The sequence below is a fragment of the Strigops habroptila genome, chromosome 9 (genome assembly GCF_004027225.2).
Source record: "Strigops habroptila isolate Jane chromosome 9, bStrHab1.2.pri, whole genome shotgun sequence".
In the NCBI taxonomy this organism is placed as follows: Eukaryota; Metazoa; Chordata; class Aves; order Psittaciformes; family Psittacidae; genus Strigops; species Strigops habroptila.
The window spans coordinates 32,437,151-32,458,164 of record NC_044285.2 but is presented as its reverse complement, the minus strand read 5'-3'; the positions used below and the strand labels follow the sequence as shown (position 1 = coordinate 32,458,164).

The window sequence follows — 21,014 nt, the reverse complement described above, 5'->3', positions numbered from 1 at the left end:
TTCTAGAGGGCTGTTTTCTGCGTTGTGCAGTTGCATTAACAGTGTTGTATAGCACAGGTTTGTGTGGAGCCATTCATCATTCATAGCTGGGATCACACAACACTTCACAGCTGATTACAAGGTTACGCATGCAGGGAATGACGTGAGCTGTCTATCTGAAGTCAAGCTTCAGGTGGGTTTCTGGGCACATCCAGAGGATGTGTAAGAACTCTGGGAACGGATGGCACACGCAGCATCAGACCTGCCTTCTCCTCACTGACCCTAAAGATGTCTCTCTCTGAGATACTCAGGATGTTTCCTGGCTCCTTGAATGCAAAATGGTCAAATGTGATACATGGTGAGCTCCAAATACCCCATTCTAGTTTTCTTACGAAGTGACCTACTGCTAAGAAGGACAGGGGCTCTAGCATGTGCTTTACAGGTAACCATTCACACAAGTGGGATGAGGAACATGGGGAAAGCCATAGCCTGGTCAGACAGGACAGCTTTAAGCCACTTCATGAGATCAGAGTGGTGCAGAGAAGCTGAAGGGTATCAGTGAGTGGCCCTTTGTTTTTAGCAGGACATTACAATAAATACTCGGCCTCCAAACACCTACTGGTATAGCTCTCAAGGCATCCTTTTGCACCACCACGTGTTTTCTGGGTTCTCCATGCCCGACACTGCCCGGGCTAAGACACCCACCGGCCACCTCCCCTTCCTGCAGCATCTCCAGAGCACGAGATTCTCCAGACTCAGGTAACAGGTTTTAAGCGGGGCTATAAGTGTAAGGGGCTGTACACACCACAGCGATGGCTTCTTTTGCTTGGGGACAGCAGTCTGAGACATCTCTGTGTTGGGAGTGCTGCGGCTCGTCCCTCCCAGCGGGTGGCTTGACCTCACTTGCTCCGCACTCAGCAGCACCGAGCGCTCAGCCTCGCTGCTGAGCATCTCCCGAGAGCTTTTTACATCTCTTTCGAGCCGGTCTTCTTGGCACTGCCTCTCAGAGCTGTGATGATGATATTAAACCTGGTGGTTCTAGTTTTGTCATCCCGGGAAGCCCCCGGGGACAAGCGCACCCCTGCGCAGAAGGTCAGCATGTGGAATTACACCACTTCAGTCACGCTGGGGCCTTGGGCAAGCAACCAAAAATATCCTGCCTTTGAAGCCTGGCTCCTTTGCTTTTCGGATGGGGTTTGGGACAGACAGGATTTAGGCCGCTGTCTTGCAACAGAGGCCCCTCAGGGATGGCGAAAATAGACTATTGATCCCGTCACCTTGCAGCTGGTATCAGCACTGTGCTATTTTCTAACATCGAGTCATTCTAAGTCCCCGCAATGACACAAACACATCGATTAAAAATTAAAACTGATGACAGCTCTCCCACGAACAGTACTTACTGTACCATGCTTCTTGTATCCTGGGAGCGGAATGAGAAAATAGCAGAAGACAGAATAATTTATAGTGATAAAATGGGTTACATTTTCATAAAAATTTTATTTTACTTTTTTTTTTTTTTTAAATAATTCAATGCACTGGCAGTATAATTAATCCCTCTATGAGAGACACAATTGTACCAGTTCAACCAATATTATTTATACAGAGACATTGTGTTTAAAAACAACAAAAGTACATTTAAAATGTTTGTACATAAAGTATTACTGTTATTTTTTTTTCTCTGAAGGAACAAATGTAAACAAAATGCATAATTGTGCAACACGTTGGAAATACAAAGCAAAACAGGCAAGATACAATTTTATACATATAAAGCAAAAGAAATCAAACTTTTAGAACTATACAACATTTCAGTAATTGCTTGACATTTTAACAGTTACCTTGGTCTGTACAAAACATCTTAACTTATACTTAAAACTTTACAAGAATAACATGCTTGTTCAGAACAAAGACACCTTGTGGAATTGCAATGATTATTGATACGGTATTTGCACACATGAGAAATAAAAGAGGCTACTTCAACAGTAAATAAAAAGGAAGAATGTAAGGTAAAGGGCATTTAGTAAACCATAATCTAAGTCCAATAGCTAATTAAGTTGCACTGCAATGCAGAAATTAAATCTGACTTTTGCTGGAAGACCGTAAGGTCATAATGTTGCTTTATTTCCAGGAACCAGAAGAAAGCGCATATAAATTTTCCTGATATTTTGGTTCATTCTACACACGCACACACATACACAAAATGAAAAAACAAAAAGAAAGGAAAATCTAGTATTTGCCGCAAGAGTCAGAAACGTGGGCAAGAGAACGCGCAGACTTGGCTACTCCCAACATGGCTGGGTTAAAAACCAAGACAACCAGGAAGAGCAAACACCCACTGAGCTTGCATGATTACTTTTCCCCAATCTTAGCTGTGTTTTGCTTTCTTTTTTCCCCAGAAGATAGGCAGGATCTTGAACTGAATTGAGCTGCTTTTAAAATACTGGGAGTACTACAGCCAAAGACAGAACACCAACCAAAGGAGAGCTCAAAACCAGAGCAAAATATAACCCGATCTTTCGACTTTCATGTTCTGTGGTGATATGTCCTAGACCTCTGGAATGTGGGTTTTAAAAAACAGCATTTAAGATTCAGTAGAAGATATGCAATCCAGAGATGTCAAAAATACAGACAGGAGTAAATTAGACAATATTTGATGGAATTACAAGGACTGTCAGCTTGGATAAAATGTACAGAATTTTTAAGAGTCCTCAAATGATACATATGGCTAAAATTAAACTCCTGATTGCATCAACCTGACATCCTCAGTGCCCAATTCTGCAATCTGTGTGCTCAGCACTAATTTACACAGTTACTCCTGTGGCTTTCAGTGGAGCAACCTGCCGATGAGGATGCTCAGGGGAAGAACGGCAAAATTGGGCCTAGATAAATATTTGCCACAGCTTTTGAATTAGAAAAACCACTTTAGCCTGCTGCAATGTCTTTGAGCTAAAGTAACAGATTCCATTTCTAGACTGAGAGCATTTATGACACGTTTGAATTTATTTGCCATTTTTCTATGCAAGCTAATGCTGATGCCAGTAAATATTTAAACTCAGAGGTAATGAAATTGCAACATGCCTTTCAGTTAAAACCAAAACACATGCAAGCCTAGATGGCAGGCAGAAATTACCCTCCAATTCTTTTAGCAGGGACTATCTGGTGCTGAATCAGAAGAGTTCAATATATACTTAGCTTCGGTATGTATTTATAAAGCTACATTAGAGCACGCAGTATGGTATGAAAAGGCAGAGGACAAGTTTTTCAGCTGGTGTAAATCAGCCCTGACAACTATGGAGCTACTTAGAGGCACATCAGCTGAAGCTTTGGCCCACAGTCATCAGAAATGTAGAGCCATCATTCACCCCATATGTAAAACTCAGTGGTGGAAGCGCAGAGTGAACATGTCACCAACATCAGATACAGAGCTGCTCTGTTAGTCTGGTTTCTGATAATGTCTTCCCAGACAGTGTGGTCTAAAGCAGTTTTACGATGTGCTCTACACTGCATAGCTTTGCAAAGTACAGTATCTCCTTAAAGGCATGGATTATAGTACATTAATAATTTCATTGGCATGATCAGTAAAAAAGGCATGATGATAAAAGCTCTGGAAGCTTGTCTGCATAGAGATATGGCAAAAATTAGTCTGGGGTTGGAGGGTTTGCTCCTTAGTGTGTGCATATTGGATTAACTCCACTGAAGTCAGTACTCCTACACCAGTCTACGCCAGCTGGGGAACTTGTACTCTACCTCTATCATAAATAAAGCGTGTTGCTATCCACTACTCAGTTCATTTATAAATTCATGGGTAAATGCCTCCTGCCAGTGGGCCAAAGCTTCTTCATGTCCATAACTCCATGTTATCACTGAAGTCAACGGTGGTTTCCCTGAGCTGGGCTGAGTCAACATAAGGTCTGGTTGAAGAACAAGTCTGATTGCAGTTATTCCAGCTCTAGTCCAGAGACACTGAACTAATTTCAGTGGAGAGAGTGCTCAGCCAGAACAAAAATAGGTGTAATTCCACTGAATTAATGGGCTTAATGCAACTGATGGTCTTGCCTGATAAACTATGCCATTTCTGCTAACCAGCTTCTCCTTTGATAAACAGTGCTCAGCAAGCTCTGTGAAACTTGTGTGATTGTCATATGACAGCAGAATTTGATCCCATGAACTCCACAGGCTGAGCCAAGTCACTTTACATTTGCTTAGCTGAAAGCTTGGTCCATTGTAATTACTGTTGTCCATTAAAACAATAAACTTACTCCAGAATCTGACTTTCCTTCTAATTCAAAGAAGGAAATAACTGACTGGAAATTAGGCCTATCCCTGTTTGGTGGGGCTTTCAATGGAATTACACCAAACTGACACACAACTGTCAGTTAGCTTATATCCAGCACAGAGTGCTTACAGGACTTGCATAGAGGGGAACTCAGTTAAAATCAAAGAACAAAAGTCTCAAACAGCTGTATCATCCACTCGCATGGCTTTTACCACTGGCATCAGTTGGACTCAGCTAGAGTCCTGTAAGCACGAGTGGCCCCATGGACACTACAATTTAAATTGCAATTCTGCATACAGTGAATATTGCCTTAGTTTTATGATGTGACTGCATGCACCACTTCTGTCAACTCCTTTGGCGCTCCCAGACTCAGTGCATGTAAAACGGAGTGCCCAAATCCAAGTCCCACCTGCAGCAGCAGAGGACCAAGAGCTAAAAGCAATGCAGAGCCACAGCTCTGCTGCACTCAGGCGCTGGGGCTGGGGCCACTCACTCTTGTTGGGCACAGCCCTGGTCCCCCACCACACCTCCTGCACACCAATACCGTGGCCAGGGCTATGCAGACCTGTAGTAGTCCAACACCCTGAGCAGGCTGAGGGCTCAGGGAGCTGTGTGAGGCTCCACAGCCCGCAGTAGACAAGGTCAGGTCTTTCCTGCAGCCTCTCTCCAGAGCACCGAGCACACACATAGCTACTTGAGCTGGCCACTGGGTCCCTGGGCTTGGTCCTTGCTGGAGTTGTAAGAGAAAAATGGTTTAACTGTATGGTGACTTTAGGGCAGAGACAAGCATTAGCTCTTTGTGAGATGTGGTGGCACCCTGGGGTGGATTAAGGAATTGGATGGGATGGTGCCACATTCAGATTTTGTAGGATACTATGGTACAGGATATACAAACAGTAACAAATCCCCCTTCCCAAGAAGCACGCACAGGTTAAATTCACAATGCCAGACCACACCAACTTGCCCCAGTTTCTTTAAACCACTTTTCACTAAATCTCTTTCATTGCCTCATATGATTACAATGCCAATAAGCTGCCACAGATGTTGCTACATACCCTGTGGTTCTGGGCACAGCTTATCTTCGTAGTATTTCTGCCTCCTAAGGAGGCCAGGTTTGATTCTTATCTGACACTAGTTTTATGCAGTAACTCATCTGCACCTGAATTTCCTCTCATTTCTATCTGCAGAGCCACGGGACCCCCCTGGCTGTACACAAGATCTGAGCTCACTCTTTTTTGACTTCCACAGCTACTACCATGGGTTTAAACTGGCATGAAGTGATCAGAATCACTGATCTTGGAAGACAAAAGAAATAGACAAAAGATCTTTGAAACAGAATGGCTAAAATAAAGCTACTGAATCCACCAGAAAGGCAGGGTACTGCACAGAAGATGGCTACTCTCTAAGTCAGGCAGGAACATTTTGAATTCAGTAGCAGGGAGGTTTTGTTGAAGGAGAGACTTAGTGAGCTTTTAGCCTTTACATATAGGCTATGAAATATCAAGTGATCATCTACTGAGATCTATCTATCTATTTATCTATCTACATACGTCATTAGACAATACAGAATGCCTATATGCATTGCTGTGATAGTGGTCTGGTTATACCATGGAAGTCCAGGAGAAGTATTAGAAATAGAGGAAATGAGCCCTCCCAACATTAACAAGACTTGTTTTATTTGTATTTATAAAACAGTATGTAAAGTAAAGCTGGAAGATGTCATAAGGACAGTGAACTGGTTTCTCATCGTCACCTCCTCTGCCTCATTCCCAGCACACTCAGTGAGGCCGGGGAGATGCTGTGAGAAGCAAAGGCCCTTGGTTGGTGGTGGCCCACCTATAGGACATTTCACACTTGGTTCATAATGACAAGTTAGTTTTCTTTGGTGACTTGTGAAATATTTTTGCCTTTCTTAAAATTTCAAGACACTGGTCTATTGCATGAGTTAACCTTCTGAAAAACAATACATTGACAACACGTTGCTGCAACACTGACTTTAGGGGCCACAGGACCAAGATGACAAGAGTTGTTGCTACTACCTGTCATACCTTCATTGCCTGCAAGGAGATAACAGGTGCAAATAGGACTATACACAAACTACAGAGGAACACTGATAATTCTGCTACTACTCAGCAGTGGTAAGAGTGTTTTCTCTTTACAGCTATTGCATCTTTTTTCCTGTGCTATGAAGTAATGAGCAGACACTTTGTGTTGCACATCCACATCCAAATCTATACATGTGTACACACACACACACACACACATGTGCTTCCTTCAATACTGTGTGTAGTGGAGTTTCTCCTGAATTCAAAGCAAAGTAGTATATTAATACCCAAGTCAGAAACCTTACCAGCTCCATTTTTGCTACCATTTAAGTTGCACTCATAAAACTAATCACTGGATTCAGGCAGCATTAAATACTAATAAAAATACAATGAAAACATTTCTTCCGAAGTACCTAAAAACTTGTCTGTGAATCTAAACTGTTTGTGAATCTAATAGAAGAACACCATAAAATCTGTGAAATTAAAAAAATCTGAGAAATTAAGGTCCAGATTCAATTTCTCAGATTTTGCTTCTTTAGGAAGAATGAAGATCTTGATCTTTATTCTTCAAAAAATCCCACACTGATATCAACAGACCTGTTCCTATCTTTCAAAGGAAATAATTTATAAATGAGATAATATATTCACAGAGAGGCTATTTAAATGATTAAAAGTCCAAAGACCATGTAATAAAAAGTGAAATTAAGCTATAAGAAGCAAGCTGTGAAAGTCACCACCACCACTAGCAACAAAAAGGCTGTAAGCTAAACCACAGTGACCAAAAAAACAAAAAAACCCAAATAAAGTAATATAAAATAAAATAAAATAAAATAAAATAAAATAAAATAAAATACTAAACTAAAATAAACAGCACAAATACTGGGCCAAACCCAGATATCCAAACTCAGCATGAACCACTTACACTGTTAGTTTGGTAAGCGGGGGCAGAACAATTTGCCCCCTGAAAGGAGCCCAAGGAGCACAGCTGAGATCTGTGTCCACTAGGACACAGTCTGAGGGAACACGGCCCACATGGATACATCATCTCAGGCTTTCCCTCTGATCCCCGCTCGCAAGGACCCAACGCACATCATGCAGCCAGAGATACTGCATTCGAGCAGGATATTCTGCCTGCACATTGTCAAATGCTTCACTAACACTTGCTGCAGCTCTTGACATGGAGGGTAAGTGCTATGTAAATGCCTCGCTCCAGCACTTAGGACTTTGCTGCCCTTGGATCTCATACCGATGGAGCTCCCAAATGCTTGCATTTAGCCCTTTACTGGCATGCTCCCTTCACTGCTGAACTACTGATCTTGCTCCAAAGCTCCTGAAGCATGGGACACAAATGAGAGTCTTGTCAGTTCTTGCAATTTTTTATCAAGCTTGGTGTCCTTAAATACCAGCTGCAGAAATCAAGAGATTACATCACTGTTCCAGTTTATCACTATTAAAAACAAATGTGTCATTTCTGGCCCTCGGCATGCTTGAAAAATGCCTGAAAACATGTCATGAAATCAGTCTCAAAGTGTAGTATCCAGAAGGCAATACAAGAACCCAAAAAGTTTATTTAAAAAACTCCCCACCCATGATTTGAAGCCAATCTTATAATTTCTGGTGCTTGGTTCATGAGTTTGAATGCCTGAAGTGGGCTGTATTAAGAGCAGACATAGCAAATGCCCAAGCAAACACATGCTGCTTCCCCATGGATTGAAACAAACAATCATCTCATTTGATTAACTCTGCTGGAAGTAATATTTTAAGGGGTAAAATGATTCCACGAAGATGACATGTTGCCATTTGAAATGAGATGAATATAGTGCCTGTATAAGTGCAATAATCCTTAATAACTAACCCAAAAGAAGTATCATCCCCAGGGATAAGATGGTAATTCACTCTCCATATTTAATTTGTTTCTAAGCCGCTTTTGAAACAAGACTGCTAAATAGTAAGTTGGCTTGTGATCCTAGACTTGACTGCTGGACTTACTATAATCATGCCATTGATTCAGCATACATTTCAAACTAAGTCACAGGATACAAAATAAGGTGGGCTAATTCCTTAAGCTGTTTAAGCAAAAGATTGTGAACATGGGGTAAATGTAGAGATAGGAGTCTGTTTACTGCAAGCCCTAGGGGAAAGGTAATATGTTCTCTTCACCGAGTGACTGCAGCTACCTCTTTGAACAGTCTTGCACCTGAAGATTGTATTTCAAGATGTATCTATCCTTCATAAATGCATGGAAGTCTAAGGTTTCAGTCTACATTAAAGGAAAAAATGATGACAATGTATTTAATTAGACTAAATAGTTACTGAATAGCATTAGTGTGATCTTGCAAAAAGAATGGAAAACTGTGGCTTATGACAAAACCACCCCAACATTACTTCATCTCAAGTACTCACCCTGTTAAAAAAGTTAAATAAAGTACTTCAAGTGTTTTGTTTTCTTTTTCTTTAAAAAAACCCAACAGCCACCTTTCATCTACATTTCTGAATGGTTCTCACTGTCGTGGTTTTATTCATAGCTACTGGGGCCAGAATCAGCGTGACAAACGCTGTCGGATTCACGTTTCAGCCCTCAGAGAACAGATAAGGGTATATCGACCACTTCAGGAACAGGAATGTGCAGATAATACAGGATGTGCTTGTTCTGCAAATGTCCTTTGCAGACAACCCTAAACTAGATGATTTCTCTAATGATGCACCTTGGCTACATTTACAACACAGTCTTCTGGAACAAAATATTAGGAATTACTGATTTTTAAGAAAAGGTAGTACTACAGGGAGCTAATATACAACAGCTACAGTAAAGTTTGTCTTAAATGTGCATTGGGCAGAGTCCTCAAACTGCTCTTATTGCAAATATCCAAGGCCTGCTTTAAAAATCTTAACAGTCTGAACCTTTTAAATGCAAATTTTTCCTATTTATCTGGTTACAACCCAGTGAGTAGAATCCAATAACTCACCAGATTAAAGGATATACAGGTTTATATAGCAGAAGGTAATTGCAATTAACTAATATCTGGATGGCATTTAATACACATATTGTATTATTTCAATGAGATGAGACAGAATAATATTTACATTGCTATGAGCATTTTCTGTTTATGGAAACGGATTTTACAGTTCAGTAAGGTATGCAGGCGTTATATCAAGAGTGAGATGAGACCATTTAAAGTCTCACGGATTATTGATATAAATTCATTTTGTTTTGTTTCATGCACCAGCGCTTCTTGCAGTGACACCAGAAGAGCAGTGCAGTTTATAACAGGGGTAAAAAAAAAAAAAGAAGAGGAAAGAGCAAATGTGAAATGGTGTAATTTATTCACAATTGCTTTGAAATTCTATCTGAATTGTCTCATTATTCATGCATTAGAGGAATGGTCCAAAACATGACAGCATGGGTAAACAGATGCAGAGCTTGGAAAATAGGTAATCTGACTTAAGTATTCATGGCCATTATTAAAAAAATGTTATATTGCTTTTGGGTAAATCTGGTGATTTTATTTAATTTGACATTGTTTTCAAGATAGCAAGATAATACTGTTCATTTCTAATGCTCTGAAATGAACAAAACAGGTGAAAATTGATGCCACATGGAATTACAATGTTTCAATAGTAGCTGGTTAGTTAAACTTCTAGAGAGTTTCACGAAGAATCTGCATACACTTATTAATGGACTTTCACATACAATATCAATGCTTAGAGTGCAGTGGTCCTGTTAAAATCTGCTTTCACTGAGTCACTATGCAAGGAGAGATTGTTCTATGAAGAAAAATCCTGGATGAGTATTTGATTGAGACTAAACAGCAAAACTGAAACAAAATTCACAGATACAGTATAGGAGTGGTAGATAAGACTATGAAAACTAATATTTTGAAACTGCCTAAAAACTGCAATAAATTCTGCTGCCTGATGAAATTATTAAGCCAACAATAAACAGGAAGAATGGAATATCAAAACCTCATTGCATAGTGTGTCATTCTTTTATGAGGCATTCCTTCAACCTTTTACCTCTTAACACCTTTGGTGATCTTACATTATGTATCTGTAAGATATTATATGTTCTCTTTTAGAGATTAAGCCTATAGGAAACATTAAATCTTACGAATGTACTGTGTCAGGTAATGATGCCAGAATTTAGCGTCAAAAAGCTCGGTTCAGGTTCAGAAGACGATTTTAAATCATATGAATAGCTATAACTTCTACTAATTTATTTCAGAAGGGACTTCTCATATATACCCTCAAATATTTAAGATGCTTTGTACTATTTCTCAGGAATCCGTATCTTCTCAAAGTGCTTTTTTGTTTTCACTTGAAGGCAGCATGGACTTAAAACAATACTGCAGGGAATGTACCGTTCCATAAAGCACATAAGGATGGCAGGATCCAGGAGACACAAGGCATAGAAAATTGTCGAAAATGATTAGATGGTACAACACATACTGCTCTTGAGTCATAAGTTCAATTTATGGTGACTTCTACTTCCAATAGATAGGATATTAAAAAAGGCAATAAAAATGAAGTTACATGAATAAACTTCCAAAAATGAGTGGAGTTCCACCAGTGATCGTCTCTGCGCTGGTAGAGGTAGAAGAATGGGGATGTTATGAACAGGGCAGCAGTCACTACAACAAATGAGCCTCAATGCGGAGCCAGTGGAGTCCTTGGCGAACATAACGAACCAGATTGGTCATACTGCTGTGTTGTGTTAAGGGTCCCATCACCGAGTCCAGGTCTACAAAGAATTCTGCAATACACAGGAAACAGAAGTCATTCCTTCAGGCAATGATACTGAAGTACATATATATACCATGACTTCCCACACAGTAGCACCAGTGCAATTAGTGAGTTCACAAGACATTGCACACATGAGCACATGGTCAGTAGGAAAGAATTTAAACAAAGGCAGCAATATACGTAAGCAGACCAAATTAGATTATCCATACTGGAAGTTAACCACAACGTGGTACGAATAGTCTTTCCTTCATTCTGATGATCTGCACTTTCTGTTTTCTGAGCCTACGTTTCCTGACTGCATGATTTAAATAGCTGGTAACGAACTGTGGCATTTCCTTTTCCATGCTGTACCCTCTCCTGGGCATGAAGAGCCAGACTGGATCTTACAGAAGACTTTGCTTGCTCTTTTCTGCACCCTCCAAATTCTGTTACTGCCTCTGCGGCAGCTTTGGCCCTCTGCTCATCCTGCTGCAGCTGCAGGCCCCTGAGGATGTGTGTGGGGTGGGCAGGGAGAAGGAACAGGAGAGAGGGAACACAGCAGGAAAATAGCATCTAGGAGATGGAAACCTATAAGGGGAAAGAAAAGATGGGTAAGGCCACCGGGATCCGGTATTGGGAAGGGTTAACAGAATGTCACTGAACAAAGAGCCATAGTTAGGAAGCGACACACCAGTTTATGCCATGTGTTAAATGCTCTCTGGGTGAAAGACTAATCCTGTTAGGGCTAAGAGACCTTTCCTAATTGCTTTCAGTGGTAAACTGGATTGCGTCCTCTATTCAGCCACAGTTGTCTTTTTGCTCACTGGGGTGCAGGCATTCCCACATATACAACACTTACTTACACTATATTTAGGTGAGTGGAGCCTGCTCTCAGTTGAAGCCCCTCAGAGCTCAGATAACAACCAACGGTCACAATAACCAGTGGCTGAGCCTTTACATTCTCACCCTATCTAAAATAAAGCACACAGCACTCAGCAAGCTAACGCTGTGCTGGCTGCAGTTCGGGAGAGCAGATGCTGGGTACGAAATCATTATCAGTACTTTCTTCAGCAAGCAAGTGCTGCTTTGAGGTCTTCTATCCAAGTATTGACAGCCTGACCCTGGTCAGCTTGGGAGCTACAGCAGTGTCACAGCACAAAGTGATTTGGCTGGAGGCAAGCATAATGAAAGCTTAGGGCTATCACCAGTTGCATTAAGATGCTGCAGCCAGCAGTTACTTTTAATCTTCCTTCCTCTGTCTTTTATTCCCCTCCTCCAGTGTAAAATCAATACATTTAGAAGTGAAATAATGCACTGCCTTGCTTGCATTCTAGAGATCTCATTCTAGACTCAGATAAATAATAATTGCTTTAAACACCGAGAATTCACCTTAAAGCCTAATTTCAGTTTAACATTTCTTGAAAAAGCTACAAGCACTGAAGCCACTATTAAATTTATGCATGAAAGAACAGGCCCTTGTCACTACAGAGCTGATAGTTTTCTACTGTAGAGAAAAAGTGCTGCTATCTTTGGAAGCTCAAAAAAAAATCTGATTTTGTAAAGCCAGCTGAGAGTTTGATGTTATAAATGGTGAAAAATCTCTCATGGGCACAAACCAGTCCATGGGTTGGCTTTGGGAAGTCTACAGTTTAGCCTGGCCTGTTACAGATGGAGAGCTCATGACAAACTCCATCCAGTCTATCCCACACTCTAAAGTCTACTGACCAGAGGAAATTCAACCAGAGGTACACAGCAGTATGTTCCTGCTCTCCTATTCAAACCAGATCAGCTTGGCAGGTCATAGTTCTGCTGTTCTCCCTCTTGCCATGCCTTTTTATTTTAATGGCACATCTTTTGTCAGGCTGACGAGAAGGGCTTCTGTCTCCTGCTCTGAGCCAGCTGGACATGAGTCAAGTCCAAACTGGGAGTGTGCAGGCATACTCAGAGGAGCACAAAACCTAAGCTGACAGCCGTGGACAAGGGGAGGCTGCACAACCCCTACACCGTGGAAGAAATCTCTTGTGTCTGCATGGGCATGACCTAAGAAACATCTATGACAGCAGTAAGATGCAGAGGTAAAGGCTATTAAACATTACAACAATGGGGCCATATTTTTATATCCATCTCTATTAGCTCATCAGGGACATGTTCTTGGGCAAGGCACACCCTGTGATTCAGAAAACGACAGAAACAATAAGAGCTGACCGCAAGGAAAAAAAAAAGAAGAGACTGGATCTGGTTTATGTTTTCTTCCTTTCTTTTTTTTTTTTGTAAGAAAATTATTTTTTTTATCTGAGATGCGTGTTTCTTTGTGGGTTTGTGTTTATTTGTTTTTTGAGACCATTCTTACTTGGGGGAAGGGGGAGGAAATCTCGTTTTTTATGATGAATTGACTACTCAAACTCCTGAGAGAGACCAGAAGATCTGTCCTTTACCTGGGACTCAAGGCAGAGTCCGGGGTTTGCACCTATCCCGTTTGCTGTCATGTGGCATTTTTAAACTCAGAGTCCACGCACCAGTGTCCCAGAGCTGGGGCACTGCAATGGCCAGGCCAGCTGGCAAAGGTGGATTAGAGCTAGCCCTGTGGAAAGGGATGAGTCCTGTCTCAGCCACAAAGATAGAGGTGTTTTGGATTGAGAGGTGCAGATGATATCTACTAAAATAATTACAGCTAGGTTTCATAAAACACTGTACCATTTCTCATGTCAGTGTCCTAAACACTTTTGTAAACAGAATCCATCATATGATATGACGAAGGCTGCAGAGTACCACAGCACTTCTTGTATACTTTTTTGTTACACCATGAATTTTTCAAACTGCAGTCTAATTGTGTTTAAACATGCAACTTTAAATTTAGTATTTAATTAGAAATGAGGTATCCTTTCAGACAAAATGTAAAGACAGATACACTATAGCATGTATGAAACTCTGATCTCTCTCCAATGGTTTACAATACTTAAATGAAATTTGAAGTAACATGAACTTCTCATTCCCTGTAACATGGCTGCAGTTTGTGAAACAAGATATGAAAGAACAGGCCACAACCCTAGATGTCTCGCTCATGTGAGAAATCCTCATTCATGCATCCAGTTCCACTGAAGTCAAAGGGACTGCTCATCTGAATAAAGATTATTCCTATATGGCTTTGCAGAATTGGGTTTATTTGACTGCAAATCAAAACGAGAACAAAGAGAAGTGTAGGGGGGAAATGCAGAAAGAGAGTCAGCAGGTTTTTTCTCATCCAGCTCTAGGACTGATAACAGCAGTGGCTGGGTACATTTTCTGTCTGCTGGCTGAATGCCTGAGCTATTTTGATTCAATACCAAGTAGAACATTTAACAACTCCACAACACACAGGGCTAATTACAAGATTATCGCCATCTTTCTCCTATCAGAGCATCCTTCTGCATTCCCTCTTTAATATTCTGCAGTACATTTGACAGGGAATCACTTTCACATTTTGTGAAAATGGATGCAGCTATGGAAAAAATCCAAAATGACTGCACTGCTACTAAATTAACCAATGCGCACAAAGACAAGCAGCAGTGGGGAGGACTGGACAGAACTTCTATTATTGTTCCTCATCCAGGGATAGATCATTATGACCCACCATTCAGACATAAAACTCTATAAATCTCAAGCTTAGTTTCTGTAAATCAGTGGAAATTTGCCACTGACATTAATGGGAGTAAGATCAAACTGCATACAGCGAGCACATTTGTCAGGAGAAGTCAGCCATCTGAAATCTCAGTATAATTTAAGAGAATGAGCCAATTCATGATGAGAATATTTCCCAGTTAGGCTCTGTACCTCTAGTGTCAAAGAAAGCTTTGTCAATGATTTCTGTAAGCCCAAAGCTGGAATTCGAATAATTACATTATCATAGGGAAGTTCACAGCTGGTCAACAAAAGGCCAAATTTGTCCTTTAGTTACATCTCAGCCACTCCACTATACTCAATATAACCCAGTCACAAACTGCTTGCCAAAACTCCTTTGAAATGACTGCAGTAAAGACTCACATTTTGTTGTTAGGAATAAACAAGCAGATTTGCAATCCAACCATAGGAGAGTCAAGGTCATGGCTTTCAGTGGACATCTCCTAATCGGACCCCCTGCATAAACACAACTTCTAATGTTTGCTTATTATCCTAGCTAGCATTTTAATAGTCTTAAATCCATTGACAGAGCAGCCTGAAAATAACCTCGGTGCTCTATGAGAAGCTGAAACTGTGAACAAATTTGCAGACTCAAAAGCTCTCATCACTTGGGGCTCATGTTCGTTAAATTATTTGCCAGCTGCTCTGATAACCTCATGTTCAGCATGTGTTACACATCCCCCCTCTGTGCTTGACAAGAGAAGATATGCATTGGCTACAGTGACCAGCAAGCAGATTTGGTCTGCTTGCTCAAGCTGTCTCAGTTGTGCTCCTAGATGCGGTGGTTCTGGGTCCAATTCCCAACAACGCCTACGAGAACAGAAAGCAAGCTAAAGCTGATGAGCCAAATGGGACAAAGCAGAAGCGGAATGGGGCACCTTTGTTCTCCTTAGTCAGCTTGTCAGCCATATCCCAATGCTCGTAGCTCCGCAGGACGTTGTTGGTGATGTTGACATGGCTGGCAGCCATGTGGTGGATGCGCTGAGGGATGGTGATGGTCCCTGCTGAGGAGGAGCCAGTGGTGCCCGTGCTGCTTCCAGCAGAGCTGACGGGGGACGGGCTCAGGGACATGGGCGATGGCGTTTCTGTGCTCCTGCGAGAGGTAAAGGGAGAGTGAGTCCCATGCAACTTCACTGCCATCCTAAATGCACTTGAAAAATTAACTCTGCACTCACTTAAGGAAGAATGTGCAGTAGTGTCTCCTAGTTTTATGAGAAAGGAGAGCTTATAAAGTGGAATGATTGAAAATAAAAAGGGATTTAATTCTCCCTATAAATGAACCTGTTATTTAAAAAAAAGAAAAAAGTATCTATCATCAAAATAGAGCAATCTTTCAGACAAAGAAATATCTCATTGCTGTAATGATTTTTCTACCTGCTGCCAGCAGCTGCACTGGCAGTTAGAAAACACTAAATGTGCAATATTGGCTTATTATCAAAGCATTTTGTGAAAACCACAATGACGGTTTGCTCCAAAAACAGTCACCACAGTAAGTAAAGCGCAAGTCTCAAAAGCACCCTGCAGAGTAGTTTTAGGAGCTGAGGGTACTGTAGGATTATGAATATCTCTATAGGATTCTTTAAGAGTGGCTATGGAGATTTGTTTCTAATTGCCTACAGTTCATCTGCACAGTTTTGTTCAGAGCAGTGTTTTAAGTTACCTACTTAGTGCAACACTAATGTTCTAATATAGATTTTCCTTTAACTCTAACAGCAGCAATTAGGAATCACCTGCTGGCTGCAGGCAGCGCAGAGGTCAGCACAGCAAGCTCATGTTTAGAGCTGTGCAGCACTGAATGCTCACATACTGCTATCCTCTTTGAAATCCATAGAATCATAGAATCATAGAATTGTTTAGGTTGGAAAAGACCTTTAAGATCATCAAGTCCAATCGCTAATGCAGCACTGCCAAGTCCACCACTAAATCATGTCTCTAAATCCCACATCTACACAGCTTTTAAGCATCCCCAGAGATGGTGACTCCACCACTTCCCTGGGCAGCCTGTTCTAACACCTGATCACCCTTTTGGTGAAGAAATTTTTCCTAACATCCAAGCTAAACCTCTGGATGGGGATGCCGCAACCCCTGTCTTGACAAGCGGCCACTGGTGCCTCACGCTGTGCAACAGCATCAAGCTCACTCAGACTCATTACGGGCCTGATCCGAAGCCTAGAGTAGAAAACCTCGTCCTCTTGGCTTTACAGGACACCGCCAACAGTCCTGAACATGAAGCATGGGTACAGACCTGCTGTGCTGATACCTTACAGGTGCCATAGGACAGACTGCCACCACAGCACAGCCTTGGGCTGAAAGGCATTTATGGCAACAGCTTTTGCTGAAGATTTTAAGATCCTTTCCAAAACTAACTATTCTACGATTCTGCAATTTTCCAGCAGTTCTCTGCTATTACCTGTGCTCATCAACAGGCTCCTGTGATACATTCTTTTTCCAGAGGTAAAGACCAAGTTAATTCAGCAGCTACTAGCTTTTTACACAGCTTATGTGCTATAGTTTAAGCATACCCTATGGCACAAATGTTTTAGTTTTAAGTCTCAAAACATCCTGGTTACTTGACACGCTGCAGTGTCTTTAATGCACAGAAGAGCTGAATTATACTAGATTAAGTCTGGGAGCGGTTAAAAATCATAAGTATCTGAGGAGACCAGAAGTATTTTGTTAGAGCCACTTACAACAAGCTGACGCACTTCTGCCAAATAAAGCACATTGTTCATTGGATTTACCCTGTTGTGCACAGCCATTATTACTGTGGTGAGTCTATTAAATCGCTGTATTTTGCGCTTTCTGTCGCTAGAGGTGGGAAACATTTCTGTAATGAAACCAAGGCAATTTTGTTTCATTGCCAGCCTAAAACTCAGGCCAACTTTGCAGAGGTTCACAACCCTTTCAAACAAAAGCGGCCAGAAATTCCAGTAAGCCAAGCTGAGATTTTCGACAGTTTGAGATCCCAAGCAAACTACACTTCATGGCAATGGATAAGTTTTGCTATATTCAAAAAAACCCCAAAAGAATACCCTGCTGTCTCCCCACTCTTAACCAGGCTACTGATGTGCCTCCAGTGATGCCATACCGTGATGGTGTTTAGTTTCTCCTCTGTGGTGTGTGGCTTCTCTTCCCATCTGGGAATAAGAAGAAACTGTAGAGCAAGTAGCCCTGGGGAAGGCAGAGCATGTGCTGCCAGCACCAGGCCCGTGACAATCCCTGGGGTCACCAGGAAACTTCTGAGATATATGGCAACTGCGCCAGCTGGAGAGCTTTTCTTCTGAAGGGACTGAAGACCTGAGTGTGAACTGTTGTCTTCGTGTGTTTGGTCATGGGTGTTCACAATAACACCATTATAACAAGGCCTTGTCATATTCAGTTATTCCTACATGTCAGGTGATTCCTTTTCTGCATAAAAGACAGAGGTATGCACTTTCAGAGCTCTACTTCCTTATCTCCAAAGTTAGAGGGAAGAGACCAATCAGTTGGGTGTTATGTTAGAAGTGATGCTGAACCAAATGCTGGGTTTCTGCTGCCTGCTTTGTGTCCAGACAAGAATTTTCTCTTCCAGCCAAAACCCACTGAACCTAAATCCTGGGCACCTAATCAGCTCCTTTAAATAGCAAGGGAGATGTCATCACCTGCAGAGCACACACTTCATGGGGTCTGTTATAGGACAGGAATAAAAGGACAACTTCTGCTCTATGAAATTTTTAGGTATCAGCCACTTCTTAAGGAACAAGAAGTGTGACACCCCAGTGGTCTATTTTGGCACTAAAATTTTATGTAAACCTTACTGTACTTTCATTGCAATACAAGGTTTCACTGACATTTCAATGTTTTGAAAAACTGGCACATATTGAATAATTTAATTTAGTAGTTGCTTTTCCAGTGTTAAAATATCTTTTCTGTTTTTATTTAAAATGATTTTGTATTTCATCACTTCAGTTTGTGTTATAATGCATACTAAAATATCTCCATATACATAATCCAAATAATTTTGGGTATTTGGTGTGTGTGTATATATACTAAAAAAATATTTTGAATCATATAACACGGTATTTTTCTTTAAGCAAAATGTTGGAATTTGGGGGTTTGCACTGATTCAGAACAAAACTTCAATTCTCTGTGTGCTAAACTTCAACCTCTTTTACAGTTTTATTACTTTGTTTCCTTGGAGTGTCTCATAGTAATATCTTCTTATGAACCACTAGAAAGAGACCATTAACAAGAATCATTTTCACCTAGAATTCAGCATACTCAAATAAAGAAGGAAAGACAGGTAAAATTCTCCTTTGCTTTTCCTGTACCTGTATGTGTGGGCAGGAGAAAAGAGCAGGAGAAATGTGAGTGAGGTGGCAATAGACATTGCACGATAAAGGCAAGGTTGCAGCACCAATGCACCTTCACTGAACAGCAGATCATAATTGCATTGCCCTGACTTCATATCTGAGGCGAGGGTGTTTTAACATTAGTATAAAGCCACTGATAATTGGTTGACTAAGTGCCTTCACATTTTCGCCGCTCTTATGCCTTCAGTTTTATTAAACAGCACTTACCATATATCAATGAAATATTCATTGGTCTTTCATTACTGAACGAATCATTGAAAAATCATTGCAATGAAGGTTAACTTTACTTTGGCTTCCTGAAATGACATGGTACTTGCTAGCTAATTAACAGATATTTTTATGGCCTTCATTTGGCTCGAGAAGCAAACTGTCAAAGAATTCAGCACAGACCCACCATGGCTCATATTAGGCTTAAGGGGGCTTTGCACAAAGAAGAAGGTGTGTTTCAGCTCTTCCTTCCCACTCACACTGAACAGCTAACATGGGTACCTGATGTAGCCCAGTGGGAGCCCCCCACTCCACAAGCCTAAGGCAGCTATAAGATCAATTCTGTAGCTAGAATAACATTTTCAAGCTGCTACATATCTGAAACGCATCTGTGGCTCCCAAACCTCTGTGTCATAGCCTGTCCTTTGCCTTTAAAGGCACCAAAACATTTCCCCCCCTCTTGAAACCACTTGTTCCTGGACAGAAGTACTCAGCAGAAAATACTTACTTTCCATTGCCGCCCCAAGGTGAGGGGGCCTGTGAGGCTTTTGAAGAGTTCTGTAAGTACAAAACCAAAATGTAAATAAAGGTGATGCAAGTACATCAATACTGATGTAAGCTCAACACTCCCTGTTTTCTTTGCAAGAGCTACAGAGCATATAGCAGAACAGCTCTGCACATTAGTCCCATAACCAAGTGGCTGGTGGACGACTGGTAGGTTCCAACCAATATCTTGAAAGTCACTTAATCAAAGAGGGAATACAATAAAGTTCCAGTAAAAGCAGATGTAGTTCACAAAGAAGCGGCTTAACTACCACTGAAACTTACACAATGACTTGTTATCTTTAGGGGAACCTTCAATCTTTTAACAAGGAACAAAAAGAATTTGCGTTGATACTTTAATGAAATTAATCCCTCCCAAGTTTGTAGAGAAGGTGGCTTGGGAAGTAGAAATAAAACTTCTAGTAAGGATCTGCTTGAGTGCCCTTAGTTTTATGTATTTTATTTGCACAAATTGACTTTCCTTACCTGCTTACTCATTCTGTCTTTCACGTCTGTGTAGCACCTTGTGCAACCCTGTACAAAAAGACTGCCTGGCAACAATAAAGTCCAGATTTTCCCAGTCTTGCTCAGACTGGGTGGTATATCTTACTTGGTTCCCACAAAAAAGTGGCTGAAGCTACCTATGTGTGCTTTCTGAAAACAATCACTATGAGCTCCCTTGCAAAGAAGTCAGCACACACAGTGAGAATTCAATCAAATTTTACAAGTTCTCTGCAAAGGATTACATCATTATTACAATATTCATCTGGTTACTGTAATCACTATTTTACATGAGGCACAGAGATTCAGAAGAACACAGAGCAGCCCAGGGCATGGCCCAGGGTCATGCAGCTCACTCTGGGAGCAAAATCCTATCCTTGATTTCTAAAACAGAGCTATACTTGCTAATTAACCAAAACAGAAAACACTGCCCAAACTATGATACTGGCCTTGCCTGCATAGTCCTATAAGGAACATGTTCCTATGCCACTTGTTTCATTAAAGATGAAATGGAGTGTTTCGCAGTACAAAGCACATGTAGTGTATATTTTTGCCACCCACTCCTATATAAGAAAGAGGGAGATCCTAAACTCCCCTGCAAAGTCTTCAGCGATGAAGAAACAGCTTTGATGTTAGTTTCTACTGTCTGGGGATTGTTCCTAACAGTATCTGGAGACAAATACAAGCTCTCTCAAAATTAAGATTAGTTCTCAATTGGAGGTAGCTATTCGACAATGA

The 21,014-nt window shown here is 41.1% G+C and overlaps 1 protein-coding gene across 5 annotated transcripts in view; it reads right to left on the bottom strand.

Annotated features, from left to right (window-relative positions):
- Window positions 1–5,907: 5,907 nt before the first annotated feature.
- The window catches only part of AFF2 (AF4/FMR2 family member 2), a 342,188-nt gene continuing 327,081 nt past the window's right edge, over window positions 5,908–21,014 (bottom strand). For 4 of the 5 annotated variants that reach the window (XM_030498544.1, XM_030498546.1, XM_030498547.1 and 1 more), the window contains 3 exons: window positions 19,741–19,790; window positions 15,552–15,766; window positions 5,908–11,047 (listed from right to left, as the gene is read on the bottom strand). In XM_030498544.1, coding sequence (XP_030354404.1) covers window positions 10,926–11,047; window positions 15,552–15,766; window positions 19,741–19,790 — 387 coding nt within the window. In that variant the 3' untranslated portion in view covers window positions 5,908–10,925. The remainder of the gene's footprint in view (window positions 11,048–15,551; window positions 15,767–19,740; window positions 19,791–21,014) is intronic. The other variant, XR_003993337.1, reaches the window with a different exon arrangement.